This window comes from Tyto alba, unplaced genomic scaffold (genome assembly GCF_018691265.1).
Source record: "Tyto alba isolate M040663 unplaced genomic scaffold, T.alba_DEE_v4.0 Super-Scaffold_1000006, whole genome shotgun sequence".
Taxonomy (NCBI): Eukaryota; Metazoa; Chordata; class Aves; order Strigiformes; family Tytonidae; genus Tyto; species Tyto alba.
This window is the reverse complement of record NW_024881272.1, coordinates 3,159,715-3,177,960: the sequence shown is the minus strand read 5'-3', so window position 1 is coordinate 3,177,960 and position 18,246 is coordinate 3,159,715. Positions and strand designations below refer to the sequence as shown.

At 37.7% G+C, this 18,246-nt stretch overlaps 1 protein-coding gene across 3 annotated transcripts in view; it reads right to left on the bottom strand.

Moving 5' to 3' along the window:
* The window catches only part of EDEM3 (ER degradation enhancing alpha-mannosidase like protein 3), a 31,664-nt gene that overhangs the window by 6,976 nt on the left and 6,442 nt on the right, over nt 1–18,246 (bottom strand). For all 3 annotated transcript variants that reach the window (XM_032995187.2, XM_042808396.1, XM_042808402.1), the window contains exons 3-17: nt 17,717–17,817; nt 15,071–15,110; nt 13,545–13,657; nt 12,698–12,851; nt 11,428–11,562; nt 10,110–10,215; nt 9,401–9,498; nt 7,937–8,062; nt 7,264–7,347; nt 5,763–5,846; nt 5,077–5,201; nt 4,410–4,575; nt 1,719–1,873; nt 785–938; nt 83–277 (exon numbers count right to left, since the gene is read on the bottom strand). In XM_032995187.2, the coding sequence (XP_032851078.2) occupies nt 83–277; nt 785–938; nt 1,719–1,873; nt 4,410–4,575; nt 5,077–5,201; nt 5,763–5,846; nt 7,264–7,347; nt 7,937–8,062; nt 9,401–9,498; nt 10,110–10,215; nt 11,428–11,562; nt 12,698–12,851; nt 13,545–13,657; nt 15,071–15,110; nt 17,717–17,817 (1,836 nt within the window). The remainder of the gene's footprint in view (nt 1–82; nt 278–784; nt 939–1,718; nt 1,874–4,409; nt 4,576–5,076; nt 5,202–5,762; nt 5,847–7,263; nt 7,348–7,936; nt 8,063–9,400; nt 9,499–10,109; nt 10,216–11,427; nt 11,563–12,697; nt 12,852–13,544; nt 13,658–15,070; nt 15,111–17,716; nt 17,818–18,246) is intronic.

Sequence of the window (18,246 nt, the reverse complement as noted above, 5' to 3'; positions counted from 1 at the left end):
AATAGTACCAGTACTGTAAAATTTAGGCTTCAGCAATAAGTAACAGAAAGCCAGGAACAGATCACACGCACATCTTACATACCCCTGCTTTGTGTTTGGATAAGTCCATCCCAAATTGTGCTGGGCCAGCAGTCAAGACCACTCTGCCAAAGAATGGATGGGAAACAATTTGAACAGCACGAGGAGGTAGCTGTTGCTCTTTCTGTTGCTGACTGGAGAGTTCAATCATTTCCTGCATGAATCGTAAGCCATCTTCTGCATCAAGTGAACTTGCTGCCTGAGTAGTAAAGAAACGATAACGGTTCCTTCTTACATGTTTGAGAAACTTGGGGAAAAAAAAAATAATTGAAGTTATGTTTGCTTGGAACACTGCTACAGAGATTTTTAAATACAGAGTGGATGCTTGCTGGCACTCATTCATCATTTTAAATACGGAAGTTAACCTCTTAGCACCTCCACCACCCAGAAGACTAAAAGCACGCAAACATACAGACCTCCTAAGCAAATGGAAGAGTCTCACACTGAAAGCTAGTATTTGCAGATAAGATGCTGCTAGCTACACCACCTTTGACATGAACAGCCTCCATCTAATTTAATGGAAGATTAGTTAAAAGTGTCGCTGAGGCAAAACATTAATAAGCAGCTGCCTGCTAAATACAGTTGCATATCCACTTCATGTTCCAACTTCCACAGTCCGGCTGTTCTTCCTGAACCTCTAAGTGTCAAATATCATAGCTAGCAGTTTTTTACCAAAAGTTTTCAAACAAGTACTGTCAGGTCTTACTTGCACTGCATGCTGTACTAATTGTACTCTTCCATCTTTCAGATGAATCAAACTGACTCCCATCTTCTTTAGTATCTCCAAGTGCTCAGGATTACTGGCCATGAAATCTCTGGCTCTCAATGGTGGTTTTGGTCCACTTCCCAAACTCTCTTCTCTGCCAAAAGATATGAAAGATCAAAGCTTTAAAAACCAGATTATTATTGAAACATAACTCACATTACTCCTATCACCACAAGACTAGAACTCTTTGGAATAACGTTGAGTACAAGCTTCCCCACTAGAATGCAACTCCTCAGTCAAACTATCTTTTTTAAAGGTTGTCGATATTATCAATACTTTTGTAGTGCAAAAAAAAGCACATGCAGTGTTGATAACAAAACTACCATATGCTGTCCCCATTTCTAAATAGTCTGAATTATTGTAAGACTGACTAAAACCAGTTTTCCTCGCACAGCTGCTAGTCAGTTTTACTCATGAAGTATAAATATCAAAGAGGTGGTCAGAAGGATAAACTTCCTCAGCTTTAACAGACTGTCCGAAATTCTTCAAAATAGGTGAAGTTATATACTGTACTATGACTTGTTTACCATAAAGAGTTGCAGAACTGTTCGAGACTACAGCAAGTAATTTTACAACTCAGAGACACATACTTCCTGTAATACCTGGGCTACAATTCCCACTTGAAATTATGTGGCTCATTAAGCTTCTTTTGCTTTGAAAGACTTGCTAATTCCTGCTGGAAATGAAGTAAGCCTTGCTGATGATGCCAGAGAAAACAGAACTGATTTTTCCCGTAACTAGGCTATCCATTCTAGGAGGACTACAAACTCAAGCAGAACAAGCTCCAATACACCTTGTATTCCCCCTTCCATAAATAACAGACCCTCTTCCACATATTCCTACACTAACAAAAGACAGAAAATATTAATCTTACGCTCTGGAAATACCCCTGGGACAGCTCTTATCCACCACATTTTTCAAAGGTTCACGAATGCTTTGAGCAAACATGGGGTCGTTTGGGAAAAGAATCTGGGTGTTTGGACAGGTCCAGTCAAAGTTGCTGTCATCCAGCTCTGTGTACTCTGTAGTCTAAAAAGAAAGACACACATAATCTATTGAAAATGCAGGTTATGTTTGTATACAAAGAAAAGGAGCAGATAGACCTACCCTTCAGTAATCTGTGTACTCGGGACATACAGCAACTGAGTGCAGCAAACGTCCTACAACCACACAGATTCCAGGAATGAAGAATACATCACTCTTCCGTGCCACCCATTGTAATAATAGAGGGTAACCAGTGCACGGCAACCCTTTTCTAGGGATAAATACGGTATCAGCTCTAATTTGTGACTTACCAAACTTGTATCCACAGTTTCTTAGAAATTTTTCAGAGAAATGGCTAATCCTCTATTGGCGAACAGCCCGCTCATAACACAGCTAGTGCCCCTGAACTTTTATGTGCCAGACAACTAAAGGAAGTAGTTACAATTTAATTTCATATCGCCTTTATGTTGAGTGGACCAGCTGCAAGCCTTTGGTCGTTCTTGCTTCGTATTACTAAATGTCACATCTTTTCATACGAACGAAAAAGTCTCCTCCCTCAGGAGCCATACAGACTTGGAAGTCTGAATGGGCAAAGATGAACCTATATATAATTCAAACAATCTCTGTTTTCAAAAAAGATGACAGAGTTAACTTTTGCACAAATCACTGTTTTGGAACATGAAACCACGTGGAACAGGTAGAAGATTTAGAGCCATATTTAGCCTGTTCTTACTTTTGCAAATAACTGGTTGGATAACTGGCAAGTTAATTTTCTCACCTATAAATATTATTGTAGTATTTAGCTACTTGCAAAGCCTCAAACCTGTTTCCAACATATTAGCTAATTAAAAAATCTGGCATTTAAAGGGTCCCTAAAAAGAGAAAAAAAAAAAAAAAAAAAAGAAAAAGACCTAAAAGGCTATTGGTTTACTGGAATAAATACTTTAAAGTATCTGTGCTCTTAGTGTGACAAATAGTAGTCATACCACATAAGAAAGAAGGTCTTGCAAGCCCTACTGCAAGCAGCAGTGTAGTAAGACATGACCTTTCTTGTTTATGAGAGTAAATACAAACAGGATGTTGGGTTGATACTACGAACTATATCACAGACATTTTGGCTTAATAGCACTGTGCTTATACTAAAAATAATTTACACATTCCATTTTATCAATCTTTCTCCCTATCAGATAAATTCTGTAAGAGAATAACACACTCATCTTTACAGCCTTTTAGCCATTTAATTGACACCATTTTCAATGGTTCTTTCTTACTTGTATTATGCACATTAACAGCTTTGACTTAAAGACCTTAAGGAAACTGCATCTGAAGAATTTACTCTATCCTTTTTATTGGCCTTTTACTAACATTTGAGGTTCTCAGGAGAACTAGATATGGTTAAGCCACCACTTCACACAGCATCAGTTGTGGGAATCCTATCTGTCTTAAAAGTATCAACTTCTCATGTTGGGAACAGAAGTTATATAAAATGCTCCTTCAGAGAACTTCTCGCACAGTTTAAAAGTCTCCGTTTCCAAAACTCAAAGACAAAAGATGATAAATGTAAAGGAAAGCATTTCAGAGAGAGTGCAGGATCTCCACCATCAAGGAACATGAAAAACCAACCCCATGACCCATTAAATGTATTACCAGTGTTAGAAATTAAGAGCAAGTAATTAAAAATGTCACTGTCTAATACTACAGTCCATAAAACAGTGCTTTCTACTCAGTTATAAGATTTCTCCAGGACACGTGGCTTGACACACAACACGAGCATTTTCCTCTGATCCAGGCATATTGTGAAGGAAAAAAAAATCATAGTAAAGGGTAAAAATAGTCACACTAACATAAGGGAATTTAACATCCCTGATACCCTAGACACCTCTCTCTCCGCTTTCTCATGCAGTTCTTTTGCTTGCCAGTAATATTACTGCCTTAAAGATAAATTATGTCACCTTACTGAGCACAAAAACAAACAAAAAAGATGAGTATTTATGATGCTTCATGGCACAGTTGTATTACTATAGGTTATTCTGGAAGGTTAAGTAATTTATAGACCCATAAACGTTCTCACATTTACACAATAGATGCCTATTTTATGGACTAAAACAATATCCCCAAAGCTATAGCTGTATCTTGTCTAACTAACTTTGTAGCAGTCTCAAAACACCTCTCAAAATTTGCAAAGGATTCATGTAGTAAAATAAACAACTAAACCTTAGGTGTGTTGTTGCAGATGTTTTAGAAAAACTAATAGAAAATAAAGATGAAGATAAAAATACCATATTGTCTTATTTTCAAGTTTATACAGAGATGGGGAATGATTTTCAACACTGCTAACATTCCACAGCTTTTTTCCCAAGATTGGATTGGTGCAGAACCCAGCCATGGAAACATTATTCACATTCATGTGACTGGCACTGTTAATATGATGAAATAGCTCATATTAACTGAAGTGTTAAAACTGGTGTACTTCTTCAAATGATGATTTTTTTTCAGATTTTTCTTCCGTTTTCTCTCATTAAAAAAAAGGAACTGCTTCAAATCACCACTAAAATTGAGTTACATTTGAGCTGTTACTTACTGTATTTTTTTTAGAGATGGTTTGGTTTGTAGTGGAAAGCCAAAGTGGTAATAGATGAGCTTCTGTAGTGAAGATATAATCTTCAATGTCAAAAATCATGTCTTCCTTATCAGCAAACAGCAGGTAAAGATATTTAAACATCTCGGCCAGAAAGAAAGAGTCCATTCTATGGGAAAAAAAAAAGGATGCCCTGTAGGAGGATCCCCTTTTTTCTAAAATATCAGTAAAACAAGCACTCATATTGCTCCATGTCTGAATATTTCATGATTATTACTGTTGAACTTAATTCCATTAGCATTCCTTCCACTTGGAAGAAACGATGCCTGGAGGGAAATGATTCAGCCTGTTCAGTACAAAACAGCATTATAGAAAAAACCAAACTTTTTTACAAACTTCTAGATTTGAAGTATCTTTTGTTTGAAAATAATTCATCTATTGGTCTGAGACAAATAAAACATTATTAAACTAAAAATATTCTAATGTAATAAGCTATAAAACTACTGAAATAGTTCATAGACTATGATAAATGGGTAATTTAAGACTTGGTTATCAAACTGAAGACAGGCAGCTACTCTAAAGTCAGTTAATTCAATTGTATAAACAGGATAATTAGATTTTTTTTCTATAATCTTTTTGTAAAAAAAATAATAATTGCAAAAACTTTTACCTGTCTTCATGACTTCCTGTGCGAACATCCTTCATTGCAGCAAACCCACAAGGTACTCTAGCATACTTGTTCAAGTTTTCAATTAGTGTTTTTCCTACTTCTAGATAGTAAGGGTCCCCAGTAGCCTACAAAAGAAAAACAAACAAAACGCAAGCATACGCAGTTAGATTTACTGTACAATTTAGTAGCTGTCATTTTCCTAGTGCTAACTTATTGATTCCATACCATCTTGGATGCCAGTAAAGTCTAATTTATTAATAGTGCTAAACAGTCACAAGAGAGACTCCTCAGATTCTACTGCCTTACTTTTCACACATAGGCAGATAAGCACCTGGAAATGCTTAAAGAAATGCAAGGTATTTAGGCACTGCTCTTCTCCGCAAGGTACAAACAGCTTTTGCTCCTGGTCTCTAAGATCTCTTAAAGAGAGATCAGCAACACCTAAATATCCTTAAAAAATATGGGCCTTTGTCACTTCAGAGTTTTCTAATTCTAGCCATATAAAACAAAATTCCTAGGACAATTTTTGATAACCAATACTTTCAACTTGTTTACATACATAACTAGCTCCAGCAGACAAAGTAAGCTGGAGATAGGCTACTCATTCTATACCGAAATAAAACTTCAGTAAAATTCTAGATGCTAGACAAAGTGACCAACAGCCAGAGGAATGAAAGCAATCTTACCTTATACAGAAAGTAAGTGCTTTCAGCAAATTCAGGCCTTAAAGGATGCTGAGCCCAGTGAACTCTAAAATCTGTTGTGAATGCCTGAGGAAAAAAAAGACAAAGATAAATGCAAGAATGAAAACCAAACACAGGTTTATTCTGAATGCTAGCTTAACTGTATTACAACAGGTAAAGGACACAACGGTGGAGGACTGAAGGCCCGACATCTGTCTCGGGAGGCTACAAGAACCTCAGTACAGTCAGTGCATTTGAGGCCAAAACCTAAGCCACTCACTCTAGCCCACTTTGTGTGAGTGAGATTTAAGCTCGTGTCCGTGCAGGAGTGCGGACACCACCCAGCTCCTGACACGTGTGCGGCAAGTGGAGCTGCAGCACGAGGTGCCGGACGAGGGAACGTGTGCTGCAGGGCCGGGAGGGAGCAGGCAGCCTCCGATCCGCCCCACAGCCGCCCCAGCTGTGGCAAATGCTGCCTCTGCAAACCTACCTACCACTTCAGGGCACTGAGCTGTCCTTTCAGGCTGACAGGTGGGAAGCAGCTGCTTCTAACATAAGAAATACCACAGACTAGAAGACAGTTACCTAAAAATTTCCTTGTCTTAATATGCACTGGCAAAAGCCACTCCTGTGATGGCTTACATTCACTACTAGTTCACACTAGGGTTTAAACTCTTTGCTAAAGGGGATGGCATATTGGCTTAAAGAGAGCTAACTGATCTTTCAAAGTTTCCTTCCTAAGTACAAAGCACCAAAAAACAACCCAGAAAACCCCTAGGGAACCAAACCATACCACTTTGAAAGCACTCGGAAAAAAATAATTCCAGTGCTTAGAGAGCATTCTTTGGTTTCAATATCCCTATTAGGTGAATGCAATGCTGATTAAAACGTTCTCTAACAGAAATAAGCTTACACCAGATGAAAGTCAAAATTAAAACTGGAGTCGGAAGCTTTCTTATATATTCTGAGTCATCCCAGAATAAAGACACACACTTCAGCAGGCAAACAAGCTTTTCTGTGCAGAATTAACTTGCTCAAAGACTGTACTTGCAATACCTGCAGATAAGTTTGTGTGCCTGCTTTCAAGGACATTGTGTAAAATTTCTGAACATTCTCTCAGACCAATTTAGTCTTTAGTTTCCCTCCTTGGCTTAATAAATAATGACTGATCTTTAGCATTAATGCTATTACATTACTAAGCAGCTACTACTACATGTGTTTATACATGTTTTGCATTCTGAATTGAGTCAAAGTCAATTTTGAAAGGGTGAAATATAAAGCCCAAGCAATTATTAATAACAGCAGCTTCCTATTACTGTGTTAATAACAGCATAACCAAAGGAAAAATATTTCATATCCAAAACACAGTTGTCATACGTGCAGAGCTGTGGAAATGAGTCTTTGGTTTTAATAACACATATATACATGTATCTACTATTTTTTCAAATACTGCTCAAATTGAGGTGAAAATCAGTTTACACTATCAAAAAAATTACTATCTTACCTCTGGAAGAAAGTTATGCTTTTTTATAACCTGATACAGCATCTCATGAGTTTCAATAGCAGGTCTAATATCACCCTTCAACACCTAAAATTAAACAATAAAATTAACAGTAATTCACCATGCATACAAATAATATTCACAGGTAGGCACACTCACTGTGTTCATGTAAAGCTACGGACCAAATTCTGATTTTTTAACAGATCCGTACTGTAAATATTGGCCCCTTCCAGTGTAAGCCAGAGATATTCCATAAGAGCTTTTTAAACAAAACCAGTGAGCTCATTAAGTCTACTGCCTATGTAGAAAGAGGATCTCATATCATTTACAGAGAACTGTGGTGGAAATGTGATTTCGTTTGTCTTAAAGATGTAAATGACACAAACTAGAAAATTTGTCACTGGATTACTAAAAAGGCTGCTTAATTAGAGTGTTTTCATGACTAGGAGTGAAGGAAGCAAATCACATGGACATACTTTTCTTGATACTCAACACAGCCAGAAATGCATGTTAATTTGCATCATAGCAGTGAAGTGACAGGAGGAGCAAGTACAGAAATCCTCCTTCAGTATTTCTGAAAATCAGATTACTAAGCTTGACTTGTCAATTATATACCCAGTCTATTTAATTGTTTACTTGTTATTAAAATCATCTGCGCATGGGTTTTAAAGCTTACCTGCAATCCAGGGAAGAAAGCTAGCAAAGAATCCATCCAGGTCCTCGCATTGAGCATTGGTTTATGAATATGAACATCAAGAAGAAGAGGTGGTTGGCTAATGTATCTCATTATGGCATCGTAGTGCTGAGAAACATCAGAAAAATCATGAGCTTGTTATCAGTACATTTTAGAAAACAGATTTTGATCACTAAACAATGGCATTTTATTTCAACGGAAGCAGCAGTGTTACACTCGCAATCATTATTACATTTGGCAATGCACAGTAGTTTCTAGTTTTGCAAACTAAAAAGAAGTGCAGTAAATACTGAAAAGCTCCACAGTATTGCACATGCAATACACATCACTTTTTCCAAGTAATACACATACACAAAAGTATATTCAGTAGCCATGTGAAAAACAAGTAACTGTCACAGTTAAGGCACGTTTGTTTTGGCTGAATCTTTAAGCACATGCTAAGCAAAGCTGAAATTGCTTTCTCTGAACAAAAGAATTCTAAAGCAAATGCATCTGAGGAGAAGGGGAAAAGTTGTTATAAAAAAACCTAATAAAGCAGCTGGACTTGATGGCTCAGAAGAACTTTAAAACCCACTGGCTCACTCGTCTACCTGCTGACTTCCAAGCCTACACTCGCCAAGACAACTGCCTGCCTTGTCTTCTGAAGCACAGAAGGCACTATCACGAGCACAGGAGCCAGATCAGTAGGAAGCAGTTAACAGACATAACTGAGGCAAAATATAATAATGGTGGCTGTGGGTCAGGAATATGAAATAATCATTACACTTCAAGTGTTGCAACAGGCCTTTAGTTACTGAATTATTCCAAATTTAATATTGCTTATGATATAAAATCATGCTATACGATAGAAAATCATTTTATGATATCAAACACTTTTACTGGGTATTGCTGTTTTCAAAAGAAAGAATACTGTTATGAAAAAATAATGATGCTGACAAAGACGCTTAGTAATCTTATGAATTTAGTGATCTAAGTGTGCTCTTCAGCTTGTAAGCATACCCAAGGGTATACTAGGCCTTAGGATCTGCAGTGCAATGCCATATCCAGAATTTGATTTTCAGATCTTTTTTGTTGCTCCAGGACAGAAAGAAATTATACCATGGCTTGTAACAAGAGGCCCTTGCGTTGTTTTACAGAAACATTTGCAGTATTACACTCTCCAAGGTCATGTTGAAATACTGCTTTCTCCTGTACTGGAAACATGCAAAATGATCCGGAAGATTCTGATTTTCATTGGATAGGGTTAAAACAGCTGCTCAGCTGACAGGTCACCCAAGATTAACAAAAACTTGTAGTAAAAAGAGCTGGCACTAGACACATCAGAAGTCACTGAAACTCTCCTAAAGATTTCTTTATAGGCTTCTCAGGCTAACAGCTATCTGACAGTACAATTAGTCTTAGATTTGTCTTACAGAAGGCACAAACCTGAGCAAGGTATTAACTTACCGTGTTAAATCTTTCCAGGAAACTGTCATCTCCCAGCAAGACATAGGCTTTTAATAAATATTCATAATAGGAATCTATTCCTGCTCCAACTCCACTATCTAGATACAGCAGAAAATGAAAAGGTGGTTTTATTACTTTAAGCAGCTATATGGATACTTTCCCTTGGTTTCATTTCAATTTTAAAGGCTCTTCCAGTAAAAGGAAAAGCCTCCAATCACTAGAATTAAGGCAGACGGATGCAGAGCCACAATACCGCATATCTACGCTAAAGGCTTTGCAATATTGGTGCACATAATAATATGAACAGATATGCATTGAAGCCAGTTGTTCAGTTTTCTCATCTGAAACTATTTCTACCAGCTGCCATAAACAGCCAGAGTCCTATTTATATTTTTCCTATGTATTTATAGTAGAATCTCTGAAAATTTATCCCAAGGCATTCCCTTCTCAGTATTAAAGCGAATCAGAGAATACTTTCTTGGCAATGAATAGAACTAGTTTCTCTACCAAAACACCCCTTCAGAGCAAAACCAGGCTTTGTTGTAGCAGGTTTCCCCAGCACTGAAATGAGGTAACTCCATTTGCCTACCCCGTTAATATTTTTAAATAGTTTAGATAAGCGTGGTGTAGGGGAGGGGCGGTGCATCAAGATTTTTTTCTTGCCCAAAAGCAGTTGTGGTCGCTGATTCCAAGTCAGAATACCACACACCTTTGCGGACCCAGTCTCCAGTATGAATGTTAATAGTAACGCCCACTAAATTGCTGCTGCGCTGTCTCTTTTCCCAAATAAAATCAAGCGCTTTCCGTGCATATTCCTGCAACAACAAAAAATTCTTATTAAAGGAAATTAGAGAAACACAGATACTGAAGACTCTTGTTGTTTTGTCTACTGAAATTAAGATGCTAAGAAATAATCAGATGCTTCATATCTAACAATTATAGACCTCGGTATTACATGCACATAAATAGTATGATGTTCAGCCCACATTTTATACAGTCATTCAGCTGCTGATTGGAAAGAATGGTGCTCTGTTACACAACTATCTCCCAGTACGCTGTATGGTCTCAGGCAAGTCAAACATCCTTCTGCATGGGTTTCCTACTCTAAAATTGTGCATACAAACGGGACAGTGTAACCAAATTAAAATATTTCAAGAACTATAACATCCTTAGAATCAAAATCACTGAGTTTTTTCAGACATCTCAAGGTGGAGCAGCAACCCCGTGTTCATTAGTATACAGGTTATATACATTCTTTATATACACAAAATTCACTTGAACCTACCCAACAAAAAAGGCTTTAAATCACCAAACACATGCATTGGATTTTAGGGTGCAAGTTTTACCAAAACAGACAACACAGGCCCAGCTATGCTTTCATTGGGTTCCATGACATGAAATGAAATCCCAGGCCCATACTGGAAGATTTTAAAGAATTTTAATCTGAAAAAGAGCTTGCCTTGTTTTTTTTTTTTTTTTAATCAAAGAAACCATATCGGCAAGTATTTCCATTTAGCTTTCTCCTGACAGTATACCCTTGAGTAGGTCTTCTTGCACATGTTCAGTGGGACTATATGGAGATATTTTAACTTTTTACACTTTTTTAAACTGCATTTTAAGGACCACGTATCTCACTTCTCTTCTTACTAGTCCTGATTGCTCTACCCAGAAACTATTCAAGCATTATCCTATAGCTACTCTTCAGTATATTTATCTTGTTTACTTACCACTACTTCAGTTTACTTCTGTATTACTATAACTATTCCCAAACAAATTTCCTATGTTTTTCTGTTTTTTTTTTGTTTGTTTGTGGTTTTGTTTTTTTTTTTTTTTTTAACATCAAATTAATACTTAGAAAAAAAAGCCCACAAACACAACAAATCTGAACACATGCAAACTTTTTGTGCAGAACAGCTAGGATATGCAACCATTTCATGAACTCAAAATTGTTTTTCCAAAATTACAGAAACGTAACAGAATACTAGTGAATACCTAATCCAAAAAATAAAGTATCATAGCAAGCAAACCTCAAATATAGATGTTCCTGTGAATCGGCTTAAAGCTGCAAACTCAAGGATCAAGGTACCTGCACAAGCTGTACAGGTATCAGTTTCCGTTCCTGTTCGTGCTTCTGGATGTCTTACACCAAATTTTAAGTTAACCTAGAGAAAAGTAGAGATCATTATCTTTATTTTTACTGGCTGAAGGAATTTACAATTCTGTGATAGGTCTCTGTAGAGCAACTATATAATCTATGCTTTTTCTAAAGGCAAGAGGAAAAAAAGATCACCCAGCCCCCTTCAGTTTTGCTCTGCTTTACCTCATACTGGCAACTCGAACATGCACATAAAGTTATCCAGAAGTACCCAAAATACTCAACCCTCCAAAACAAGGTCTTGCCCAAATACCTGTTGCTTGGTTCAACGGACATCTGAATAAAAGACTACCACCCTGAAAATCTAATTCCAGCAATTTATTTACCAGCAAACCAGGAACTCAGACCATCACAAATGCTCATGGAAATCAAGCTTTGTAAATACCTCGCTCCCCCTGGCTCCAGAGAATACCTGCTAGATGGACCCGCTTTTCTCGTGGGCACGACATAACTTTCCGCATTCTGGAGGGGGCCCCCTCAGGAGAAGACTGTCAAACCCTGAACATTTTGAATTAGACATTTTCACTAGAAAAATGTTGACTTGCTGAGCCTAAATCTGTAATTTATGGGCAAGTTTCCAATCAAAGCCACATCTCTCAAACTCAATGGATGACATGCATGGGACTCAAAGAATATGTACCATGCTTTGTTTGAATATGACGGAAGTTTTCACATTGAGTATTTTTAGATTACATCTACACCTTTGCCCTCTTAAATGTAGACCATGTAGATTGATCAGTTTTGTGCTAAATTCACAAGGAAGTGCTTGCAAGTTGCTCTTCTACCATCTTAGTGAGAGATATGTACCAAACCAGAAATTACTTTCCTCAGCTACTTGGTGATACCTATAGTAGTAGGGAGCAAGAAATCAGTAGACAGTGATCAGATAAGATTTCTGCTGTTATTATTTACCCACAACAATGTATATTAGAATTTTCTGAGCTGCAGGGGATTCGGAGATCCTAATACTGTACTTTAAAACACTAGGTAGTATGTATGTATATAAGTGAGCACTTTAACAGCTTTTGATTTTAGGTACACTTAATAAATACACAAGTGATTTCAGAAACAGAGATTAAAACAAAACAACAAAAACGTTGCTTACAGAAGTAATCCTGAATTGCAGAAACCAGAGAACTTACTCTTGGGTAAGGGAGACCACTAGTGGTGTTAAAAGCAGGTAAAAGCTTGTAGCCTAGTTCCTTTGCCATGTGCAGAAGTTCACCACTGTACCACTGCATATATTCACCTTTTTCTTTCAGCATAATTGCCACTGAATGCCCACCTAGGAGACCTCTAAACACAAGGAAAATTATCCAGATCAGAAGATATATTCATCTGAACAGCAATGCAAAAATTTCTACAACTTAGGTGACTATGTACATAACTGTGCTATATTCACATGGCCCTAATTCAGAAATGCTGAGCAGATGCAACTCCCAATTATAATCATGATTAGCTGCCAGTATTTTGGAAGCAATTCTTACTGTTTAGGACTCAGTCCTAAACTGTAGAGGAATCACTGATTCATCAGTATAAAACTGCATAGAATAGCTTAAAACTAACCTGCTGTGATCCTGCACTGAGCAGCAAGTTGGACCAGAGACCTCCAGAGGTCCCTTCCAACCCCAAAAAAATCTATTACACTAAGTATCAAAATGTTCTATCCCTTAAATCAACTACTGGACAGTGTAATTTCCAAGACTGTTTCCATTAAGAAAAAAACACTGCTACCTCAGCATGCCTGATTTTTTAACATCAAAAGCACCATGCCTGCAGCAGTTAGACGGGGGTCAGCTTGACTCAGTACCACTGCATTGATTCCTGCCTAGCATTTTAAAACCTTCCTTAGAGCAGGTGTTGAGCTATGCTAACTGACAGAGGCACAGCTGCTTTAAATGAGGTGAAATAGCACAGAATGGTATGCCTTAAGGACATTTAGCTAAACCCCACATTTTTAAGAGTTTTTAAAACATAAAAGTTACTCACCCAAGGACTCTTATGTTGGTTTCAAAGACAGATACAACTATGTCATTATCTAAATTAACATCCTTTATTACTTTTTTTACAGCCTCTTCAAACTCTTTGGTTTTATTTAATACCTGGAACACAAAAGTAACCAGGTGTTTAGGTTAGCCGTACAGCCACGTTCACATGTAGAAGAACAAGTGCAAGGAATTAAAAAAAGAAAGCATTTAAACATGCCTTAGACTGATATTCTGGTCCTGCAGGAGCATACTCTGATACAGTGCAAACAGACATTATTGTTTTTCTCAGGAGATACATGAAAGAGATAAAAGCTGTACACAAAGAATAAGGTCACTGAGAACACAGCTGAACGACTACCCAGGGATGTGTGTGTGTTCCTTCCCCAGCCCGCAGGCCGTGAGCGCAGCGCAGCAGGACGCAGTGGGCTGCAGGCTGTGCTGGCAGAGCGGGCACAGACCGGCCCACGCCAGTGTCACGGGAGCCTCCTCCTACCCACGGACTAAGGAGCCACAGCCCAAGTTTGGCAAATCGTCCTAGCAGCCTTCCTCCTCCCAAGAGTTTGCTCCGGCACTTCCTACAGATTTTCTTTCACACTGACCTCCTTTTAGTTCTATTGATCTTTAAGAATCTTTGTGACTTATCCAATTCATTATCGTAAGTGCCTTTAAATTCTGCAAGTATCAATCCTGCTCTAAGACAAGAAAACAATAAACCAGCCACAATAATTCGAGTGTCTGGTAGAGACCAGGAGTTCCAGACTCCACATTTTCAACATTTGTGGTCCCAATTCAAAAGAGCTAAGGGTCATCTCACAGCACATCGTAAAAAGGGAACGGCTCTCCGAGAAAGAGCACGATATGATTCACACACCAAACCAGTGCAGTAAGGATTTTCAAAACTTTTTAGATTTACCTGTAGATGTAAATGGCCAAAAACTCCTGATTTCTGAACTCTTAACTTACGATAACAAAATATGACAAAGGGATTGAAATCTAACAAAGAATAATTTATTAATGATTGGCATCTTTTATTAAGAGACGGAACATAACAAGTTTGGTAGCATTTTCTGGCAAACATGTCCAAGGTTACATTTTTAAACGTATATGTAAATGCACACACACTCATTCATGAAACATGTACCTACAATTTAAAAACATAAATAATTCAGTAGGTATTAAGAGGTGTTCACCCATAAGTCAGCATGTTGCTCTAGACCATAATGGGAAGCACTCTCACATACTTTTTTGTTAAGCTAGAGCCTGAGGAAAGCAAGGTAAGAAAGCATCAATGAAATGCGAAGGAACTGTTAGTTTTCTTTTTGCAACAAACTCCAAGCACCACTATCACAGCAGCTGGAAGTTCTTTACAAGCAATAGCTGCTTCAAACAGACACCCAGAGATCAAAGGTGAAGAACAACTGGTATTTTTTTATGTACACTTTAACAAAATAGCAGTCTGAAAATAAGCCTGAGAATCAGGAGACAATCTTTTTGTTTTATCAAAGTTAATCAATAAATTAAACTTACCACAAGAGTGTCCAAGGTATCAATCAAGGTCAGTGAAAATCTGTGAAACAAAATTTAAAACAGATTTACTATAGACCCGTATGTGTAGAAATGAAATAATTTTTAATAGTAACCAATACCATGGAAGAAACTAAGTTCTCACAGTCAAATAGTCACTAAAAAATTAATTGTACATGAGATGCTTAATATCAAAATACCCGACTAAGTTTCTTCTCTTTGTTAGTGACCAGAATAGGAGCTGACTGAAACAAGCTATGATTGTAAGATACCTTCATTTACTTCAAAGCTTTCAAACTTCTTGTAAGCCTATTAAATTTTTATTTCTAATCTCTAATCAAATCTACTGAGAGACCCAGTGTTTGGTTCAAAGTCTTTTTCCAACCTCATTTTTTCCTTCTTTTTCAAAAAAATGAAGAATGTTGACCTATGAAGTGTAATAATAAAAAGATTCAGGAAGTTCAAAAATCATTCTAAGCTAAATTTCTCCTACCAGAAACTGTTCCAATTACCTACTTCAGAAAAATCTGCAATTTGTTGCAAAGTCAGTGTTAAAATTAGTAGTGAAAGACTAAAGAAAATGCTGTTGTTTTATTATGAAACTCCTATGTGGGATATAACGGAACAGGAAAAGGTACAATAAAGGGCAGTAAGGGGGGGCTGAAGGCACGCAGCAGCTTCCGCGCGAGGAGCAAGGGAACAGACTAGCACGCCTCAGCCTGCGAAAACAAAAGCTTAAGTGCCATTACACGGAGATTTTCAAATTGTAGATGGCAGGCATGAAGAAAGTGAATGAGAATCTGCTATTTACTGTTTCTCACAGGAAGTTTCACCGGGAGCCATCCAGCACTAGCAAGAGGCAGGCTTAAAGTAAAGAACTACTTGCTCCACGGAAAGAGAACATTGAATCAGATCCATACTGTTTGAAACAGGAACATCACAATAAGGCTTGTCCCGTTCATATATGCTTCTCTAGGCTGTTCTAGTGCACACACAGCGGAGTGGACTGTTAGCCTAAGTCAGTAAAATTGCTCTTATGTTAAGAAACACAAACCACGCACAGAACAGAATTTACAGAATAGGATGTTATTAAAATTGAAAACTTTGGCAACAGTTAAAACTGCCAGTTGAAGAAGGAGCATCAAGAATTTAAGCAAGTACCTAATGTTTGAGACCCGGTAGGCAACACAGGACTATGAATGGAACGTAATTAAAATTCTAAGTAAGTGGTCATGTATTATAATTTTCTTTAATTTGTAAAGATATAAGGGCATTCTGTGAGTGCTGTTCTACAAGAGATTAACTAGTGACCATGCACAACTGCATAACAAATACACAACTTTTTCCACACAAACACGGGGGAGATTATGCATTGCACAGCTAGAGAGAAGGCTGGTGTGCAAGTATACTCCCCAGACCTCCAGGGAAACAGAACTGACCTAGCTGTCTCACCCTGCCATTTTGTGTTTGCAAAGACTTGTGGAGAACATGACTGATGAGCCAGCTGGCAAGAAAAATGATTATATAAGAAATTTGATAAATAGTAATATGGCTAATTATTAGAAACAGAAAAAAAACATGTCTACAGAAAAATAATATATAGTTACGCTATTCAATGTGCCTAAGGGGCTGAAAGGTATTTTTACTCCAATGATAGTATGTTACTATGTAACAGAAGGTCATTAAAAAGAATCCATGACCAGGACTAAAAATACATTTTCTTTACACTTCTTTCTCATCAGTCCTATCCCTCACTACCTACAATGCAACGGGCTCATATAGTAACCTCTAGACTAAGGAACTTCTGTATGTAACAAAAAATAATCAGAATGTCATGCTCAATATCAGAGTGTGAATTATTAGTAGTATTTAAGGCAAGGACTTCAGCTTTGATTAATACTATTCTGCTTAGGGACACTAAGCAGTGATACTAATGTAAAAAAGCATCAGCTAATTGTTATTAAGTATTTGCTCTATAAACATAAACTGCACACATACAGACAACAAAGAAATCAATTACGAACACATTTAGAGTAAGTCAATTTTGTCTTTGCTCAGTTTAACATGGAGAAAAACAGTCCTTAAACCTACATTTTTCTGGATCAGTACTTTGTATTATAAGCTATCTTAAAGTAAAAATATGAAGAATTTTTATGTCTGAAATAATGGTTTATAATCTGGCAAAGGCCTCAGGCTACCACACACATGATAATCATTTGACTAATTATGTTTTCAGAAAGCTTTCTTCTAAAAAAAAAAAAAGCATTTTAAATATCACTTATAAGGCCAGCATAATGGGTAACAGTTTACTGTTCCATGCAGCTGACAATTAACCCTTATAACCTCTACTGAGCAGTGAAATGTACTAATACCATAAATGTCAGCTCACATTTGGAAGACTTGACTATGGAAAATAGTTGGAGAATGATTTAAAAAAGTTATCTTTGGGTCTTATTCACTGGTCAATTCTCTTTTTCTGATTAAGGTACAATTTCACACCAGTTAACACCATGGGAGGAAATAATAAAAGCAAGTATTTCTCAGAAACGTAAGTTTCTGGACATGTCAACTGAACAAGTTTTATGGGCTGCAAATTGTACTTAGATTCCTAGACATTTACATGAGAGAGTAACCATTTCAAACACTAACTTTCCCAAGGCATCGTCCACATCCCCTCGACTTGGTTCCTGACCCCGTACTCGTCCACGACAAGTTAAAGGCATGAGTTCATCAGCTGGATACGCGTGCTCCTGGAGGGAAACAAAACGAGGGAATGAGTTACAACTGTTACAGCTGTTTCAGCAACTCTTTGGAGCCTAGTAAAAGGAAGGCCAATTACTCTGTATTTCAGAAAAACTGCATGACAATCCCAGAACCTTTGAGGTGGGAAGGGACCTCTGGAAGTCACCTTGTCCAACCCCTCTCCTCAAGCAGGGCCATGTAGACCCAGGTGCCCAGGACTGTGTGCAGACAGTTTTTGCACGTCTCCAAGGACAGAGACTCCGCAACCTCTCTGGGCAACCTGTGCCAGTGCTCTGTCTCCTTCACAGTAAAAAAGTGTTTCTCGATGTTCAGAGGGAACCTCCTGTGTTTCAGTTTGGACCTGTTGCCTCCGGTCCTGGCACTGGTAAGATGCCCCTGAGCCTTCTCTTCCCCACGCTGGCAGTCCCAGCTCTCAG